General features: G+C 64.0%; 2 protein-coding genes and 1 long non-coding RNA gene across 3 annotated transcripts in view; 1 reads left to right on the top strand and 2 right to left on the bottom strand.

Moving 5' to 3' along the window:
* Window positions 1–2,696, bottom strand: part of IQCE (IQ motif containing E) — a 34,485-nt gene extending 31,789 nt beyond the window's left edge. The window contains exons 1-3 of the mRNA XM_040990050.1: window positions 2,636–2,696; window positions 905–952; window positions 121–163 (exon numbers count right to left, since the gene is read on the bottom strand). Of these exons, the coding sequence (XP_040845984.1) occupies window positions 121–163; window positions 905–952; window positions 2,636–2,671 (127 nt within the window). The 5' untranslated portion in view covers window positions 2,672–2,696. The remainder of the gene's footprint in view (window positions 1–120; window positions 164–904; window positions 953–2,635) is intronic.
* A 1,604-nt stretch (window positions 2,697–4,300) lies between these two features.
* On the bottom strand, window positions 4,301–6,610 carry LOC121162732. The gene is made up of 3 exons (XR_005884854.1): window positions 6,472–6,610; window positions 5,686–5,852; window positions 4,301–4,311 (listed from the first exon to the last, which is right to left on the bottom strand). It is a non-coding gene; the product is annotated as an uncharacterized LOC121162732 (long non-coding RNA).
* Window positions 6,611–8,445: 1,835 nt separating this feature from the next.
* On the top strand, window positions 8,446–14,790 carry BRAT1 (BRCA1 associated ATM activator 1). Its single transcript, XM_040990049.1, has 13 exons — window positions 8,446–8,620; window positions 9,467–9,621; window positions 10,154–10,301; window positions 11,070–11,445; window positions 11,526–11,645; window positions 11,940–12,031; window positions 12,153–12,271; window positions 12,342–12,528; window positions 12,601–12,680; window positions 12,928–13,030; window positions 13,097–13,195; window positions 13,285–13,460; window positions 13,611–14,790. Exons 1-13 carry the CDS (start codon window positions 8,491–8,493, stop codon window positions 14,295–14,297), a joined length of 2,472 nt encoding a protein of 823 aa, XP_040845983.1. The 5' UTR covers window positions 8,446–8,490; the 3' UTR covers window positions 14,298–14,790.
* Window positions 14,791–18,924: the final 4,134 nt, after the last annotated feature.

Raw genomic sequence — 18,924 nt, 5'->3', positions numbered from 1 at the left:
CAGAGGACCAAGAGTCAAGAGTCCTTGAGCGTCCCCCGGGCCCGGGAGAGAGTGGCATCCAGGGCACAGCCCCGGTTAAGCTGCGGAGGCGAGGGGAGGCTGCAGGCTGGCTGTACTTACTGGGTGATGTAGGTGGGGGTCTGTGGACACTTCTCCTCGTTTTCTGAAAAAAAGGAGAAATGCGGTGAAGCCCGTGCAGTCCCATGGACAGTGTCATGCTCACAGGGACTCCCGGGGGACAGGCCAGCGGGGCTCCAAGGCACTGTCAGGACATCACGTGTCAGCAGAGAACACGCCGGGCCCAGGGTTCAGAACATGCAGCTGGAGGACGCTGGACCCAAGGCCCAGCCCCTCCACGCTGTGGCCACTGTCAGTCTGGAGCCAGGGGTGGAAGGTCCCCGTGGGGCGCGTGGTCAGAGCAGAGGGGCAGGGCAGCGGCCTTGTCCCGGTAGGTCAGCCGGAGTTGTGGCAGCGTCTGTCACAAGCAGCCAAGATTCGGCTTCCAGGCAGCACAGCTCGCTGCACAAGCCAGACAAGGGGCTGTGGCTGCAGTAGTGGGGCCACAGGGCCTCACTGCCTCTGACCACCCCAACACCGGAGGACCTCGATGCCAGGCTGGGCCGCAGCTGAGCCGCACGGTGTGACTGCCAAGGCCATCTCTGTCCCCAGCCCTGCCCCAGCCAGGATCGGAAGGGGGCATGCTAATTGGGGTTCAGGCTCTGACCCGCATGCAGCACAGGAACTTTTCAAAGACCACTGCTCGGGATTGACTTGGGGGCAAAAGTTGCAATGTTGATTCCCTGACGACTCAGCCGTGCGATGCTGAGCCTCCGTGTCTCGGCTCTGGGCTCAGGCTGTGCTCACAGATCGCACGCAGCCAGGGCGGCTGCCTCGCTGTACTCACCGGCTCCAAGTCAGACGCCAAGGTCACTGCCGACTGCGTGTCCTCCCCCTGCAAGAAAAAAAGCCCGTGTCGTCACGTCCACCACGAGCAGGCTGGGCGGCAGGGACCATGAGACACGACACACGGACCCGCCAGGCAGGGCTGTCGCATGCCTGGGCACGCTGCAGGGTGTCTGTTCTGGCTCACCTTTGCAGTAAAGGCCACGGGCCCGGGGCTCCACAGGAGGAAGCCCCAGGCAGACAGTGACACATGCGCAGGAAGGCCACAGCCTGCTCACTCCAGGGACTGCCCTGGCCCGGGGAGGGACATCAGAGCTGTACCATCTGAGTCAGCATGAGCCACAGCAGGGCGCTGCAGGACCCACCAGGTGGGCACTACACTCCCAACAGTTCTGCAAAGCTCGATGGGGCACCTGCCGCGCATCCACGCTGGCTCACGTCCCTGCTGGCTGCTGCTCTTCTGATCCGGCTTCCCGCTAATCACCTGGGAGAGCGGCAGCCACAGCCCAAGCACCCTGGCCCCTGGAGGGCGCTCGGGGGGCCTGGCTCCCCCTGACCAAGCCAGTGAACCAGCAGACGGTAGACTTCTCTGAAACTTTGCCTTCCAAATAAGTCAGTGAATATCTGCTTCTAAAGCATAAGCTTGACAAAACGTTCGGCAGTCTGGAGACGGAGCAATGGTGCTGTGCCAGCACAGGGCACCTCGGAGAGGGCACTGCTCAGCATGCGCGCGCTGGCTGCCAGGGCGACCACGCCAGGTTCCTCAGGATCTGTGATTCCAGGGGCAGAATGGCCAGCACGGAGCCTGGCCTAGCCCTGGGACACCAGCCCGTGCCAGCCACAGAGGGAAGGCAGAAGCACGGCTCAGGGTGGCAGGACCACAGTGCACACCCGTGCCACCCACCAGGCAGAAGGCACTCCTGCGAGGAGTGCAGAGCACTTAGGGGTCAAGCAGGAAAGAGAAGGTGGCTTCCGTGCAAACAAAACTGAGTTCCATGCAAGCTATTCCCATTTTCCATGAACAGCGAGCCACAGCGGTGAGCTCCTTACACACCCACACGACGTGCCAGAACGCCAGCACGCCCAGGGGGCTCTGGGGGCCCGGTCAGCCCCTGCCCTCTGCAGCTCACAGTGGACAGCGAGCCACGGCGGCAAGCTCCTTACACACCCACACGACGTGCCAGCATGCCCAGGGGGCTCTGGGGGCCCGGTCAGTCCCTGCCCTCTGCGAGTCCCTCCTCTGGCCCAGGTTCAGCCCGGGTTAGGGGCTGCCCATCTCCCACAGGGCGAGCCTCCCTGAGACCGGGCACCGGGCCCTAACTTCTGGGGCTTCAGGGTCCACCTGAGGGGTGGCCGTTCCGGAAACCCGGAGCAGGGCGCGGCAGACGGCGGACGCCCACCGTGCCTGGCTCGCTCCCTCCCGAGGCCGGGCCGCCCCGGCCACCCCGCGCCCCCCTCGCGCGGGCATCACCTCCTCCGGGAAGCCTCCCAGCAGGCTGGGCAGCGCCGGGCTCCCAGAGCCTGGGACGTCCTCCCTCACTTCTCGATCCATGCCGGGCGCCCCGAGGCACTTACACAGGAGCGCGGGCGTCCCGAGGCCGCGGAGGACGCGGGCCAGGCCGGGACCCGCCGCGCGCCACGGGGCCCGAGACGCCCTCCTATGCGCTAACAATCCCGGCGGCGGTCACCCTGCCGCCCCGGGGGCCGCCTCCCCTCCCGGGCCGGCCCTCACCGTGTCCGAGGCCGGTTCCGCCGAGCCCAGAGACATGGCGACGGCGCCGCGCTCCCGGGTGCGCGAGGCCCCGGGCCGCCCCGGCCGCCTGCTGCCATGGCAACCGCGCCGCCGCCGCCGGACCCGGATGCGGCGGAAGCACGGCCTCCCCGAGCCGGCGCGGGCCGAGCGTGCGCGCGCGGAGTGCGTGGCCGGCCAGGGTCTCAGCAGCCACCGCACCAGCGAGAGGCGCTTCAGGACTTGTTGAAAAGTTCTGGAAAAGTTCTAGAAGCCTTCAAGGGATCATGACAAATGCAGTTAGGAGTTCCCATGGGAGTTTTAAAGTCTGTGCACATTCTGCCTGTTAATAAAAAAAACCTGATTTCAATCTCAGACATCCAATCCTCTGTGTCCAGTGGACTAAGGAAGGGCCTGCCCAGGGCAACCGCCTAGGGGCCTACCCAAGCTACCTGCTCAGGCACCTACCCAGACCACCTGCTCAGACCACCTGCCCAGACCACCAGTCCTAGGCCACCTGCTCAGACCACCCACTCAGGCCACCTGCTCAGACCACCTGCTCAGGCCACCTGCTCAGACCACATGCTCAGACCTCCTACTCAGGCCACATGCCCAGGCCACCAGTCCAGGCCACCCAGACAGCCCTGGGTGTCAGGCACAGCGGCCCTGGTTACCAGGAGATGGTAGATTGGGTGTGCTCGGTGGAAGTCCTGCTCTTGCTGAGCCCATATTTGGGGGTGCCAGGAGGCGGCTGCAGCCCAAGTTAGGGCGCCAGAGTCCAGCTCCAGCAGAGTTCAGAGCTCGGGAGGGGTGCGTGGAGTCGGCAATAAAGAAAGACACGGACACTGTCACTTGGTGTCCTCTCGCAACAGCTCAAGGAGCTGTCCTTTTATTGACTCAGACACACCACAAGCTTCTACACAAACAGCTAATTGTGCTATTTTTACTCCAAGACTAAGGGGGCATGCACAGACATCTGGTCACTCCGTCTGCACTTCAGGGCTAAGCACGTGACCCTAAAGACAATCCTGCAAAAATACTGTATTCATATTCTTCAAGCAAGCCATTATTCCTTCTTCCGCAGCAGCCATTGGGCGGCAGCCAGGACTGCAAGGCCAAGGCACAGGCGGTTACCTGCTACGCGGTAATACATTCCTATCACATTTCTATTTCTGCAATTTACCCATTATTTAAAGGGAAAAATAGGTCACAAGGGGAAAATATGCAAAAATCTAAGACAAAAGTTTCACATGTTAAATCCCGCTACAACTACAGGCTCTATTTTTTTTTTTAACTAAAGGCTCTAAAAGCTCATAAAGAACCAATAACTAAAAGCATATTTCTTTAGTAAAAGCATCCTTAATTCCTCCGGCTAGAACTTATAAAAGCGGCTAACACAGTTACATTTCCTACATTGCAAAGAAATTGCAAAGACAGCTTAGCCTCTGAGATGAGAGTAACTGTATGTAGCAGTCTCAGCTCACACTCCCGTCACTCAATAATGCTTAGGATGTTTGCAAGCCCCTTCCCAGAAGGCATGCCACGTGTCTGGGCCAGAATCCGGGGTGACGGGTAGGCTCCCAGTCAGGTGTCCCGAAACGGCCTGGGCTTGCTTGTGCTGCTGTGTGTGTCCAGCGGTCGGAGAGAGATCTGCCAGGCCCTGTGGGCTCCTTGCGGCCCTGCCAACAGGGGAGCTGTTCCCTTCACTGCTTCACGCCATCCACACGCACGCACGGACCCAGCTTACGGTTCGTTTGTTTTGTAAAGCATCCCAGGACTGCCGACAGACAAGTTGCACACACAACAATGCCGAAGCAAAGGAGCGTTCCTGCCGTGTCGAGCTAGGGGCCGGTCTCATCCAGCGCAGTGGGTCTCGACCGGACCCCACTGGTTCCCCCACGCAGCTTTTACATCGTCCAAGTCCCGTAAACACTGTACATGGTCTCTCCTCAGTACAGATCAAACAAGGGCTGTGCGAGCCGACGCCGGCTGCCCTGTTGCCCCCACCCGGGGCTCACGGCTTGTCTCTGTTCCGCTGGTTCCGTTCTCCCGGCGGTCTCTGGGAGCCCATGCTGGCACCTCTGGGGAATGAGACTCAGGTCTGCTCTCTGGCAGTGCCTGTGATGGCATTAGTCTTGTCTCTGCCGCTTAGAGCGGAGCCAGTGCGTACAGAAGCAGCTTAGCAGGTCATCCTAAGGTGACCTGGGATTCAAACACCTTTTTATGACTCACTGCCGTCTCCTCATCTACTTCACGCTAACTCATTAAGATCCCTAACTAGCCCTTATCGCTACTTATAACTATATTCGCCACCTGTTGTGGGCTAGGGAGTTGACTAGCCCTGTTAAGCCGAGCACTCAGGGAGCGGGCTTGGGGCTAGAAGCACCGCCTGGCTCAGCTGTATCCCGCACGCGCTAATGAGGCTGTGGGGAAGACTAAACAAGTAGAGGTGAAAGAGAGACTTCCACCATCACGGCTCGGTGCCTCACCCCCGACCCTCGCCGTGTCCACGATACTGCGGCTCGGTGCCTCGCCCCCGACCCTGGCCGTGTCCACCATCACGGCTCGGTGCCTCACCCCCGACCCTCGCCGTGTCCACGATACTGCGGCTCGGTGCCTCACCCCCGATCCTCGCCGTGTCCACGATACTGGCTCTGCTGGCCGGAACAACTACCCTAATCTTATACCTTCTTAAACAAAACACAAAAGAAGTATTTGCCAAGCAGAGTTACAGAGTTCTTCCATCTGCTGGTCTAGTACTGTAACGGTGAAACTGCCAGGAGCCCGGAAGGGCACGGCTCCCTGCCTGTGGCCTGGGACCGCAGCGGAGGACGGCCTAGGGCCTTGGGCCCGGACCCGCGTGGGAGACCCGGAAGAACTCCTGGCTCCTGGCTTCGGATCGGCTCAGCTCTGCCCATTGCGGTCACTTGGGGAGTGAACCATCTGACGAAGATCTGCCTCTCTGTCTCTCCTTCTCTCTGTATATCTGACTTGCTAATAAAAATAAATAAACCTTTAAAAACAAAAGATCCACCTTCTGCCTGCTGGTCCACTCACCGAGCAAACGGCAACAGCTGGAGCCGGACCACTAACCGGCCAAGGGAAAGCAAACAGCACACGGTTCCAGCGTTTTCACCCAAACAGGGCTGCGTCCCAGGCGAGCAGGGCCGGCCAAAGCAGCTCACCCCAGCAGCGGCAGTGTTCTCCTCTGCTTGCAGTACTGTGAGAAAAGAAAAACAAAACAAAAACAAAGCACTTTTGCTTATAACGGTGTCGATGCTGTTTTATGGATTTATCTGGAAAGCAGTTACATGCAGAGGGCTTCCCTGAGCTCGTTCCCGCCCCCAATGGCCACAGCAGCCAGGTCCGGGCCCAGGCCAGGAGCCGGCAGCTGCCCAGGCACTTGGGACATCCTGCACGGCCTCTCGGGACCCGACAGCAGGCAGCTGGAGCAGCTGGGACTCGAACCCGCGTCCCCGCGGACTGCGGCCCTCACAGCCACCCTGTTTCCGGCTCACAGCTGAGAGCTCCAAGGAGGGGCTCAGAGGCAAAGCCCCGCCCCTCCGATGCGCGCCCCGCCCCCTTACGGGGCCCGCCCACCCATGGATCCGCCCCGCAGAGCCCTCCCGCCAGCGTGAGCGAGCCCCGCCCCTCGCTGGCCACTCCCTCAAAACACTTCCCTCCAGCGTACGGTTCCGCCCCCTCACGGGGCCACGCCCATCCACGGACCCACCCCGCAGGGCCTTCCCGCCAGCGTGAGCCCCGCCCCTCCGGCGCGAGCCCCGCCCCGCCGGCGTGAGCCCCGCCCCTTCCCGGGAGGCCCACGCTCCGGCACGTACCACTGCGCACCCTGGCGGGGGTGACAGTCCGGAGAGAACCATTGGACTCGGCCCCGTCTCCGACCCTCCTTTCCAGACTTGAGCTCAGTGAACTGGCTTCGGTCTTCCGGACGTCTCGATAGGCCTCCGGGGCACCGCAGATCCCCACGCCCGCCGTCTCCGACCTGTGTCCCCTCGGGCCGGACATATGGCGCTTCCCAGGGCGTGGCCTTCGGCGGAGGGGCGGAGCGAGCGGCGGAAGCGCGTGCAGGCGGCGGCGGAAGCGGGGCTGCTGAGGCGCGCGCTCTGCTCCACGGGGACCGTCGCGTTCTGGCGGGCGAGTCCAGCGGGCCGCGGGGACCGGCTGACCGGAACGGGGACCGAGCGGACGCGGCAGACGCCAGGTCGCGCAGCGCCACGTGCGCTCCCGGGAGGGCTTCCCCGCCTTCACCGTGCGCCTCCCGGGTTGTGGCGGCGTTGTCCACTCCGCGCGCACCCTGGGTGTGGGGCTCGGGCGGGCAGCGTCCCCCGCGCACGTCACCGACGCCCGCACAGCCCTTCCCGGCTCCAGGACACGAGGTTGCGCCTCACGCGCCTCCCGGCTGGAGTGCTCGGGCTCGGCAGGGCGCACTGGGAACTCTGCTGCGGGGCGCTCGGGTGGTCAGGGCGCACTGGGGACTCGGTGCAGCGGGGCGCTCGGGTGGGCAGGGCACACTGGGGACTCGGTGCCGAGGGACGCTCGGGTGGGCAGGGCGCACTGGGGACTCTGCTGCGGGGCGCTCGGGTGGGCAGGGCGCACTGGGGACTCGGTGCTGCGGGGCGCTCGGGCTGGGCAGGGCGCACTGGGGACTCGGTGCCGAGGGACGCTCGGGTGGGCAGGGCGCACTGGGGACTCTGCAGCGGGGCGCTCGGGTGGGCAGGGCGCACTGGGGACTCGGTGCCGAGGGGCGCTCGGGTGGGCAGGGCGCACTGGGAACTCTGCTGCGGGGCGCTCGGGTGGGCAGGGCGCACTGGGGACTCTGCTGCGGGGCGCTCGGGCTGGGCAGGGCGCACTGGGGACTCGGTGCCGAGGGGCGCTCGGGTGGGCAGGGCGCACTGGGAACTCTGCTGCGGGGCGCTCGGGTGGGCAGGGCGCACTGGGGACTCGGTGCCGAGGGACGCTCGGGTGGGCAGGGCGCACTGGGGACTCGGTGCCGAGGGACGCTCGGGTGGTCAGGGCGCACTGGGGACTCGGTGCCGAGGGACGCTCGGGTGGGCAGGGCGCACTGGGGACTCTGCAGCGGGGCGCTCGGGTGGGCAGGGCGCACTGGGGACTCGGTGCCGAGGGACGCTCGGGTGGGCAGGGCGCACTGGGAACTCTGCTGCGGGACGCTCGGGTGGGCAGGGCGCACTGGGGACTCTGCTGCGGGGCGCTCGGGCTGGGCAGGGCGCACTGGGGACTCGGTGCCGAGGGGCGCTCGGGTGGGCAGGGCGCACTGGGAACTCTGCTGCGGGGCGCTCGGGTGGGCAGGGCGCACTGGGGACTCGGTGCCGAGGGATGCTCGGGTGGGCAGGGCGCACTGGGGACTCGGTGCTGCGGGGCGCTCGGGTGGGCAGGGCGCACTGGGGACTCGGTGCCGAGGGACGCTCGGGTGGGCAGGGCGCACTGGGGACTCGGTGCTGCGGGGCGCTCGGGTGGTCAGGGCGCACTGGGGACTCGGTACCGAGGGACGCTCGGGTGGGCAGGGCGCACTGGGGTCTCTGTGCAGCGGGGCGCTCGGGTGGGCAGGGCGCACTGGGGACTCGGTGCCGGAGACGCTCGGGTGGGCAGGGCACACCGGGACTCGGTGCCAAGGAGTACTTGGGTGGGCAGGGCGCACTGGGGACTCGGTGCCGGGGACGCTCCCGGGGTGCTGCGAGGCGCTCGGGAGGGCCGGCGCTCAGGTTGGGGTGGTGGCTTTCCTTGGCAGGGTGCACCAGGGAGTCCGGGTGCGGCGGGGCGCTCACATACGCGGGGCCTTTCCTTGGCAGGGACCTCCGGCCCCCCAACCCAGCCTCGCCATGGACCCCGAGTGCTCCAAGCTCCTCCCCATGCTCTGCCGCGTCCTGGCAGACGGCCGGCAGCCACTGGCCGAGGACGACACGTGCCTGGAGAAGCTGCTGGACTGGTTTAAGGCGCTCACGGAGACTGGTGAGGCTCGGCCTTCGTTCTGCCCCGCGTGCACAGGGCCCGGGCACCCCCAGAAGTGGCTCATGTGCTTGACAGGCCGAGTGACTGAGCTGGCCCCCCACTCTGGCGGGGCCCAGCCCTGGCTGCTGCAGGCCCCTGGACGGCCCGGGGCTCGACCTCCTGGCCTGAGGGCACTGTCCGCAGCAGGTTGCTTCTGCTTTCTTGAGGCAACTGAGAGAAGAATGGCCTTCCTACATTTATTTTCTGTTTTCATTTCCGCTGTCTGTCTTGGTGACGTCTGTCTGCTTGTTCTGCCCTTCGTTGAGTTGATAAGAGATTCTTAAAAACTTTGGGGCCAGCGTTGTGACATAGTGGGTAAAGCAGCCACCACCTGCAGCGCCAGCACCCCACGGGGTCGGTCTCTGGGCTCTGTCGTGGTGTGGGATGGGCCAAGTGTGCAGCCCCTGCCGCCCACCGGGATGCAGGCGAAGCCCCTGGCTGCAGCCCGGCCGGCCACGCGGGACGCAGGCGAAGCCCCTGGCTGCAGCCCGGCCGGCCGTGGGGAGGGAAGCTCTGCTTTCTCCTCTGTAACTGACTATCCAAATCTGTCCTACAAAAGTGTACTTTTTTCTGGTTTTGAAGATACGTGTTCTGTTTGTATTCTCCTTGAAAATGTCGTGTGATGTATTTAACGTGCAAATGAAATTGAGAAAGCAAATTTAAACGGGCGCAGAGCCTGAGAGGGAGAGCGGGCTTCCAGGCCCACAGCAGCCTCGGCGGGGTGGTCAGGGCCGGTGTCCCGCGTGGTCAGGATGTGGCCCCTGCCAAGGCCACAGGCTGAGGGGCTGGGGCGGCCCTGTCCTGCAGAGTCCAGCCTGCAGCTGCTGAGGGAGCACACCTGCCTGCTGGAGCTGCTGTCCCACGCGCTGGAAGCTCGGGACGTGAGCGCCAGGGTTCTGGCCTTCACCCTTCGCCTCGCTGGGATGCTGGCAGCCCAGGAAGACTGCTTCCAGTTCCTGCAGGTGGGTCCCTCTGCCCTGGACCGCCGGCCCCCCCGCGCACCCTTCCCGTGCTGCAGCCGGGCTGGTCAGGTGACGGGGCACTTAGCCAGCCTGGTTCTTGCTGCTCCAGTGGTCCTGCCTCACATCTTTGTACCAGGTGTAGTGCCCTGTCCCGGGTCCCTCAAGCCCCTCGTGGCTCCGTGCTTGGCAGCAGCAGACTCCAAGAGACAGACTAAGAGCCCCTCTGGCTGGGGGCAGGCCTTCCGGAACTTTCTAGGGCCTTTGTGTTGGCTGAGTGCAGATCAATCAGCTTGCCTGTGTAGAACAGGGCAGCGTCCGTAAGGTCATCTGTATTCAGAAGCCCCGGGCCCAGAGTCCCTCTGGGAGGCTCTGGCTCAGGAGGTGGACCCCGCAAGTGTTTGAAACCTGGGTTTTCCCAGAGCTGGCCCTGGCTCCCCTGCGAGTTCAGTCCCCCCACACTGCCAGCCCCAAGGGTGGAACCCCACCTTTGCTCCCTCGGAAGCCCCCCTGAACTCCCTTCTCTGCCTCTCAGCAAAGGAAGTTGCTACTGAAGCTGTTTGGCGAAGCGGGGCCCCTAGGCCAGGTCGCCTGGATTGAGCCCGGCGTGCGTAGTGGCTGGGTGCAGGGCATGCGCTCCCTGCTGTGCCACCCCAGCGCCCTGAACTTCCTGACCGACTGCGGTGAGTGTGGCTGGGAGCACGGTGCTCGAGTGGGGCCCTGTGCCACAGTCAGCCCCCCGCCTTGGGGGGGCCCTGTGCCCCGTGGCTCACGGTCAGCCCCCCGCCTTGGGGGGGCCCTGTGCCACAGTCAGCCCCCCGCCTCGGGTGGGGCCCATGGCTCACGGTCAGCTCCTCCGCCTTGGGGGGGCCCTGTGTCCCGTGGCTCACGGTCAGCCCCCCGCCTTGGGGGAGGCCCTGTGCCCCGTGGCTCACGGTCAGCTCCCCGCCTCGGGTGGGGCCCATGGCTCACAGTCAGCCCCCCGCCTCGGGTGGGGCCCGTGGCTCACGGTCAGCCCCCCGCCTTGGGGAGGCCCTGTGCCCCCTGGCTCACGGTCAGCTCCCCGCCTCGGGTGGGGCCCGTGGCTCACAGTCAGCCCCCCGCCTCGGGTGGGGCCCATGGCTCACGGTCAGCTCCCCCGCCTTGGGGGGGCCCTGTGCCCCGTGGCTCACAGTCAGCCCCCCGCCTCGGGTGGGCCCGATGGCTCACAGTCAGCCCCCCGCCTCGGGTGGGGCCCATGGCTCACAGCCCCCCGCCTCGGGTGGGCCCCATGGTTCACAGTCAGCCACCTGGCGCGTCTGACACTTTAGAAGGAGTCGAGCCGTGGGCTGCGGCCTGGACAGACTGACCTGCACAGTCACCCACTGCTGAGCGCTGTGTAGTTTGGGGGGTCAGATGGAAGCTGGTGCCATGTCCCCCCTTCTCACCAGCGACCCCGTGCCTCTCCACAGGCGCCCTCGACACCGTCTTCTCCCTGCAGCGGGACCCCAGCCTGTTCGTGGCCTCGGCCGCCAGTCAGCTCCTGTCGTACATTCTGACCCTGTCCATGCGGGATGCGGACAAGGGGCACCCTGACCCGCAGGGCAAGGCCTGTGCCCCCACCTGTGCCCAGGAGATTGTCGCCCATGTGGAGGCGTCTCTGTGCTCTGCGACCACCGCTCAGGCCATGCAGGCCCTGCACGTGCTCACGTCCACAATCACGCACTGCCATGAACCCTGGACAGAGGACTTCTGGAGGCGTCTGAGCCCCACCGTGGGCCACCTGCTTGAGGGGGACCCTGTGCCAGCCGCACCCTCTCTGGTGGAGCTGCTGCTCAGCGTGGCCCGGTCAGGTTCTTGGGGTGGCGAGCAGTGCTTGTGGGGGTGGCCAGGGCCCCACTTCACTACTTCCCTCGGGTTCCCCGCAGTTCCCCGGTGCTGAGCTGTGCTGCGGATGGCCCATGGGAGATGCTGGCCCGGGCGCTGGGCTGCCTGAAGCCCTCACAGGCTCTGCCGCTGGCCCTGGGGATCCTGAAGCTGCAGCGCTGGTATGTGGGTGCTGGAAGTGGCCTCAGCACCCAACCCCAAGGGCCTGGGGTTTGGGACAGAGAGGACATGGGGAGTGAGCCCCGGGCCCAAACCTAAGGGCTGGGTCCCTAAGGCCCCCAGCAGGTGTACAGGCGCAGTGGACTGGGCCATGCAGGCCTGTCGGGCTGGCCCCCGCCTTGTCCTCTATCCTGTGCAGCCCCCCAGGGGTGCCAGGGGTGTGGCCGCTGTGCGTGGCACCAGGTGTGGGGAGGGTTGAGACGGGGTGTGGGGCTCATCCCATGTTTTGTTTGCAGTCCACAGAGCCTGAGGACACAGGCCTTCGGGGTCCTCCTGCAACCCCTGGCCTGCGTTCTGAAGGCCACGGGGCAGGCCCCTGGAACCCTAGGTAGGCTGGGGGTCCAGCTCCACTGGCAGCTGGCTGTGGGGCTCTGCTCTGGTCCCACTCCAGGTGGGTGTGGCCTGCGGAGGAGGTGCCCACTCCACGACCTCTCTGGTTTGGCCTGCAGACATCCCGGACAGAGCCTCGGATGGCGCCATGACCGTGGATATGCTCCTGTCCTCCAAGTCGGCGTGTGTGGGGCTGCTGTGCCAGGCCCTGGCGCACCTGGAAGAGCTGCAGCTGCTGGTGGGTGTGGCCCGGGGGCGTGCGGGGGCAGGGCCGGGGCGTCAGGCCTGTAACCCTCTCCCGTCCGCAGCCCCAGTGTCCTTTGCGCTGGCCGCAGGAGGCTCTGCTGAGTGCTGTGGTGACCACACTGCGTCTGTGCGGGGGTTCTGCCTCCCTGACCTCAAGCGTGGGGCGCCAGCTCTGCAGGACCCTGGCGGGCTGTGCGCGAGTGCAGCGGGCCGCCCTCGACTTCCTGGGCACGCTGGCTCATGGCGCAGGTGAGCTGCCCTGAGCTGCCCTGGGGCTTGTGCTGCTCGGGCCGGGGCACTCACCCTGCCTTGTCTGCCCAGGCCCCCCGGAGTCCGAAGCCCTGACCCAAGTGTTTGCTGTCCTCCTGGAGTGCCTGGAAAGCCACGACTCCAGCCCCATGGTACGTTGGCCACTCCCCTCCCCTGTAGGGGCTTCCAGAGGGGACCACAGCCGCACTGCCTCATGGGACCGTGCAGGCTGGTGGGCGCTGCCGGGGGCAGGGTGAAGGCTTGAGCTAGAGGCGGTGTGGCGGGCAGGACATGGCCACAGTCCTGTGAGCACACTCCTGGCCTGTCCAGTGGGGAGCCTGGCCTCTCCCCACTTGGGGCAGGTGGGTGGCTCTGCTCTCATGGCCATCCGCCCCCTAGGTCCTGAAGAAGGCCTTCCAGGCCACACTCAAGTGGTTCTGGGGAACTCCCATGAGCCCTGGTGGCTGTGAGCTGGGCCCCCGCACCCTGCTGTTTCTGAAAGGTAATGGCGGTCCCTGGCCCCCTGGGTGGGGGTCTGGGCACCCCCTGACAGTGCCCTCCCACCCAGAGCTGTTCCCTGTGCTGCGGAAGCGCCTTTGCAGCCCCTGCTGGGAGGTGAGGGACTCAGCTCTGGAGTTCCTGGCACAGCTGACCCGACACTGGGCAGGTAAGTGTCTGGGGGCCTGAGGGGCCAGGGTGCTGCCTGAGGGGTGAGGCCGTGGAGCCAGGCCCCTCCACAGGACTGTCCTCTCCCAGAGCAGGCCAAATTCTGTGCCGTGCTGCTCGCCTCCGAGGTGCCCCAGCTTACCCGGCAGCTCCTCCAAGACCCTGAGAGCTACGTGCGAGCCAGTGCAGTGACTGCAGTGGGGCAGCTCTCCAGGCATGGCCTGCTGCCCACCGGTGCCAGCCCAGAGCTGCCAGAGGCCCAGGAGGTAAGAGGCCGTGGGCTCCCAGCCGGGCAGCCTTTGCCGTAGTCGGGATCCTGGGAGGAATGGACTGGCTCGGAGCAGCTGCCTGCAGCCCAAGCCGTGGGCCAGTGTCCCCATGCCCACCAGCCTACCTCAGCTGTGCTCTGTCCCCAGGGCGTGCTGGATCAGCTCCTGTACATACTGTCCACGGACTCGGAGGGCTTCCCACGCAGGGCCGTCATGCAGGTCTTCACTGAGTGGCTGAGGGATGGCCACGCCGATATGGCTCGGAACACAGAACAGTTCATGACTGCTGTGTTCAAGGCGGTGAGCCGCGACCTGGACTGGGAGGTCCGGGTGCAGGGTCTTGAGCTAGCGCAAGTGTTTGTGGCTCAGACACTGGGCCAACCCGGCTCCTGCTGCCCCTACACCGTGGGCCTGCCCCGGGCGGTGCCCCCTGGCCCGTCGCCCACAGCCCTGCAGGTGCTGAGCCGGGTGCAGCTGCTGGATTTCGCCCTGAGTGCCTTGTTGGACTGTGACCGCCCTGTGGCCCAGAAGGCCTGTGACCTCCTCCTGTTTCTCAGGGACAAGAGTGGCCCCTTAAGGGTGCCCATGGATAGTGCTGACCTGGCTTCCGTGGAGGCAGCCCTGAGGAGGTGGCGGGAGGGTGAGCAGAGCCAGGTGCTGGGGGACGTGGCACCCGCAGTGGTGCTGGCCGTCCTGGGCGCCATGGACCTGGAGGGCTTCCAGAGCAGGCTGGCCAGGAGCAGTGACCACATGGAGCGCAGCCCCCAGTCCCTCCTGCAGGACATGCTGGCCACGGTGGGCGTCCTGCGGGGGCATGAGGCTGACTGCTACTGAGCCGGGCGGCCTGCAGCGCCCAGGTTCACGTGTGCTGACATTCTCCGGGCCCTGACCTGTGTCCTGTGTGCCAGGCATTGAGTGACGCTCCCAGCCACGTGCCTCTGCTGGCGATGCCGCTTCCTCGTGGTTGCCACACCCAGGCCCCACGTGTTCCCAGTTCGCACCTCCTCAGCCTCTGGCTCCACATAAACTTCGGTTGTGTTGTTTGTGGTTTTGACATTATTTGGGTTTAAAGGCAAGTTAGGCGTGGGGAGCCTGATGGGAAGTGGAACCACCAGGACTTGAACCTGGGTCTTTATGGAATGCCAGCACTGCAGGTGGCACTTGGCACCAGTGCGTCTCCACATACCTGTTACAGCTCGACGACACCGTTGCATTGGCAGGGATGTGAGGTGCTTGCGTATCTCTTTGAACATTTTTAAGAATATTTACTCTTTTGGAAGAATTTCAGGGAGGCAGAGAGTCCTCAGGCTGCCAGTTCACTCCCCAGATGGCCACCATGGCCAGAGCTGGGCAGGGCTGAGGCCCGTGTCCTAGGCTTCCAGGTCTCTCACATGGGTGCAAAGGTCCAAGGAGTGACCCTTCTACACTGCCTTCCCAGGCACAGTAGCTGGGAGCTGGGTGGGAAGTGGAGCAGCTGGGACTGTGGGTACCAGCATGATGGGGTTAGCAGATTCAATGCCGTGCCACCACACCAGCCCCCTTCAGAAACCGGGGCGGGGGCTATAGGGTGCAACGGGCACATCACGTCTGGACCTGGGACTGCTTGGGTGCAGGGAGCTAAGTTCCCTGGTTGCTTTTCTGTACCCACTGGGTGCCCGAGTGATCTTGCCCCTTGTCCTGTCTCGGTGTGTCACCCAGCCTGATGGACACACGTCCAGGGGTAAACCCCACCTTCCCACATGTGATCCCCTGGAAGCACTGTCCGTGAAGGGAGTCACGCCAGCTGTGAAGAACCTGGCACTGGAGGCTCTGGGGGAGAGAGTGGACCAGACTGGCTGGTGATGGGGCTCTGGGGGTGACGCCAGGATCACGGGCAGTGAGAGCCCGGGGAGAAGGTTCATACAGCCCCATGGCAGGGCACTGGCCGGACGTGGCACAGGTCAGCAGCAGGTGTGGTGTCCTGGGCCACAACCAGCCGGGCACACATGGTGGGCCTGAGCCTCGTCACCAATGCCAGTTCTGTTGGCCAGGCAGTGGGTAGAGGTGTCGGGCGTGTGAGGGAGGAGGGAGCCAACCAGAGCAGGTGAGCTGCACAGATGGGTGGAACTCCCTGGAGCTGAGGGTGGTACGACAGGGTAGGCATTCGGTAAAGGTGCAGGCTTGGTGGACAGGGGAGCCCACCCAGGAGTGTGGTGGGGTGGGGATGGACACATTAGGTGACAGAGGACTGCCATGTGGCAGGGTGCACCTGCATTTAGGAGCCCATGGCACTTGTTCCCGTCAGAGTGAGTGTATAGGGCTTGGAGCACATGGGGGTGGCCCCTCACATGCTCTGTGGCCAGCTGTGGCTTTTGGGGTCCCAGGCTGGGCTCAGTGAAGCAGAGTCCCAGCTTCCAGTCTGACCATGTGACCTGGACAGACCACCCCCTGTCCGATGTGTGCACCTGTGACCTGTCGGCCCCACTGGCAAGGCATCCCTTCCACACTGGGGTCCACAGTGCTGGCCATGAAAGCATCACCGCTTCGGTGATACTGTAGCCCCTCGGTGCCCTGGGGGCCTGGCTCCCATCCCCACTTTGGCATCCTGGGCCTACAGGCGGGTGGTACCATGTCCTGCAGGTCTCTGCCTTGGCCTGAGGAGCAGCCTGCAGGTCCCTCTGCTCGGGGCTGGGGCCGGGGTGAGCCCAGCACTACCAGAGGCTGGCCAGCAGGCGCAGTACATGACAGCCCCAGCGCATGTTCTGTGTGTTGCGGGCAAATGCCGGGGAGGGAACGCCAGAGGTGTGGCAAGGGTGTGGTGCATGCAGAGGCCTGTGAGGCTGAGGCTGTTGCGGTGAGCCCTAGAGAAAGGGGCGCGAAACCGGGGTAGGGCTGGCAGCTGCCAGGGCCTGGCCCTCCTGGGCGGTGCTGAGCCTGTGGTGTGCAAGTCAGGGTTGAGGTTCTGAACACTGAGTCCTCGGAACCGCAGGTGATGCCCAAGCCTGGAACCCAGGCAAGGCCAGGCGAAAGGCTCTACACATGGGACAGCCCTGCAGCTGGGCCCAGAGATGGGAGACAGGCAGTGCAGCCACACACAGGAGCAGGGCAGCTGAGCTCTGCCTTCATCGGGGAGAGAGCAAAGGGCAGTGGGCACCACAGGCCAGCTGGGTAGGCCAGCAGGGCATCCTGCTCCTGGGCTGCTGCCAGCCTCCTATTTGTGGTTCGGCCAGGTGGTCTGTCCTGCACCTTCTCAACCAGGGCAAACCTATGCCAGGACAGGTGCTCCATCCAGGCTGTACCAGGAAGGGTGACTCCTCAGGAAGGGTGCTCCCCCAGGAAGGAGGCTCCACACAGGCTGTACCAGGAAGGGTGCTCCCCAGGATGGGTGCTCTGCCCAGGCTGTACCAGGAAGGTTGCTCCCCCAGGATGGGTGCTCTGCCCAGGCTGTACCAGGAAGGGTGCTCCCCAGGATGGGTGCTCTGCCCAGGCTGTACCAGGAAGGGTGCTCCCAGGATGGGTGCTCTGCCCAGGCTGTAGCAGGAAGGTTGCTCCCCCAGGATGGGTGCTCTGCCCAGGCTGTACCAGGAAGGGTGCTCCCCAGGATGGGTGCTCTGCCCAGGCTGTAGCAGGAAGGTTGCTCTCCCAGGATGGGTGCTCCTCCAGGATGGGTGCTCTGCCCAGGCTGTACCAGGATGGGTGCTCCCCCAGGACGGGTGCTCTGCCCAGGCTGTAGCAGGATGGGTGCTCCCCCAGGACAGGTGCTCTGCCCAGCCACTCCTCTGTTTCCTGGCCTGCAAAGTGGCCGTGGGCCTCGACTTTGCTAGCATGGGGGAAAGCCAGATGTGGCAGGGACCGCTCCCTCCCCTCAGCCTGGCCGTCCCTCCAGGCGCTGCTCCTCTCAGTCCATGCTCTGCCTCTGTGTGATAAAACCCCCCTACCCAAGCAGATGCATGTCTGTCACGCCACCTCCGGTAGAAGCCGGCTTGAGAAATCGCCGGACCGAGGCGTAAGCTTCAAGGAAGGATGCCTCCCGGAATCGGCTGCACGCCACCTCCGGTAGAGTCCGGTTTGAGAAATCGCCGGACCGAGGCGTAAGCTTCAAGGAAGGATGCCTCCCGGAATCGGCTGCATCTCTAGTAGTCTTGGCGCTTCTAACTGTACTCTCTTTGCTTTTATCTTTATGACTGGAATAATACTATTTATGTGCGGCAAAGGCTCGATGTTTCTTTATAAATCTATGAAGCCTTCTGACAGGAGATTGGATAAGAATAGCAAACAGTCTGAGATAAAAACTATTAAATTGTTAAGTTTTAGTGAATCTATTTAGGATTAATTTTGAGAATTTCTAGAAAAGAGATTATAGTAGAAAACTATAGCTTAAGAAGCCATACAAGAAGAAAAACAAGAAATATAGGCAAGTTAATATTAAAACCAGTGTAAGGCACAAAACACAATGAGGGCTAACTACTTAATGATTAAAACTACAACTGGTGCCAAACTGCGTCCACAAGAAATAGCAAATGCAGTCTGTCACCGGACTATTAGAGAACAATCTTTACTCAACACACCTGTTTACCTCCCTGGAAATGTAACCACATGTAAAAACAAAGAAAAATGTTCTTTTGCAATAATCTATTGTATATAAGCTGATGCCTTGCTTTTGCAAAATACACTCAGATGCAACTTCCTTGAGTTGTCGTGTCTGTTTGTCACTCGCCGAATCCTTGCCCACCGTTCCCGGGGTCCTGTTCCCGTCGGACTGATTGCTCCCGGCCGAGCCCGTCCGTCGCACATGTCCACTGTGTCGGTCACCACAGGGACACTGGCATGGTAGCCAAGGGCTTGGCTGCTTCGATCTCCCCCTGCCTCAATCTGCTTAGCCGCCCCAGCACTGCCCACCACGCCCTGGCCGAGCATCTCCCTATCTCAGCCCTCCCTAGCAGCTCCTGGACAAGTGTGAGAATCCATGAGCCCTGAGGGTATCCCCTGACGCCAAGTTGGAGGAGCCAGAGGTCTGCTGGGGGGTCTGCAGTGGGGCTTGGGGTCCTGGGCTGTGGGGTCTGCACCAGGGCCTGGGGTCCTGGGCTGGGGGGTGCGCATTGGGGCCTCGAGGTCCTGGGCTGGGGAATGCGCAATGGGGCCTGGGGGTCCTGGGCTGTGGGGTCTGCAGTGGGGCCTGGGGTCCTGGGCTGTGGGGTCCTCAGTGGGGCCTGGAGGCGCTAGGCTGTGGGGTCTGCAGCGGAGCCTGGGGGTCCTGGGCTGGGAGGTGCGCAGTAGGGCCTGGGGTCCTGGGCTGTGGGGTTGTGCAGTAGGGCCTGGGGTCTTGGGCTGTAGGGTCTGCAGCAGAGCCTGGAGGTCCTGGGCTGGGAGGTGCACAGTGGGGCCTGGAGGTCCTCGGCTGTGGGCTCCTCAGTGGGGCCTGGAGGTCCTCGGCTGTGGGGTGCGCAGTTTGGCCTGGGGTCCTGGGCTGTGGGCTGCAGTG

This window comes from Ochotona curzoniae, unplaced genomic scaffold (genome assembly GCF_017591425.1).
Source record: "Ochotona curzoniae isolate NIBS_2020 unplaced genomic scaffold, NIBS_Ocur_1.0 contig_54, whole genome shotgun sequence".
Classification (NCBI taxonomy): Eukaryota; Metazoa; Chordata; class Mammalia; order Lagomorpha; family Ochotonidae; genus Ochotona; species Ochotona curzoniae.
This window is presented reverse-complemented; position numbering and strand designations above follow the sequence as displayed.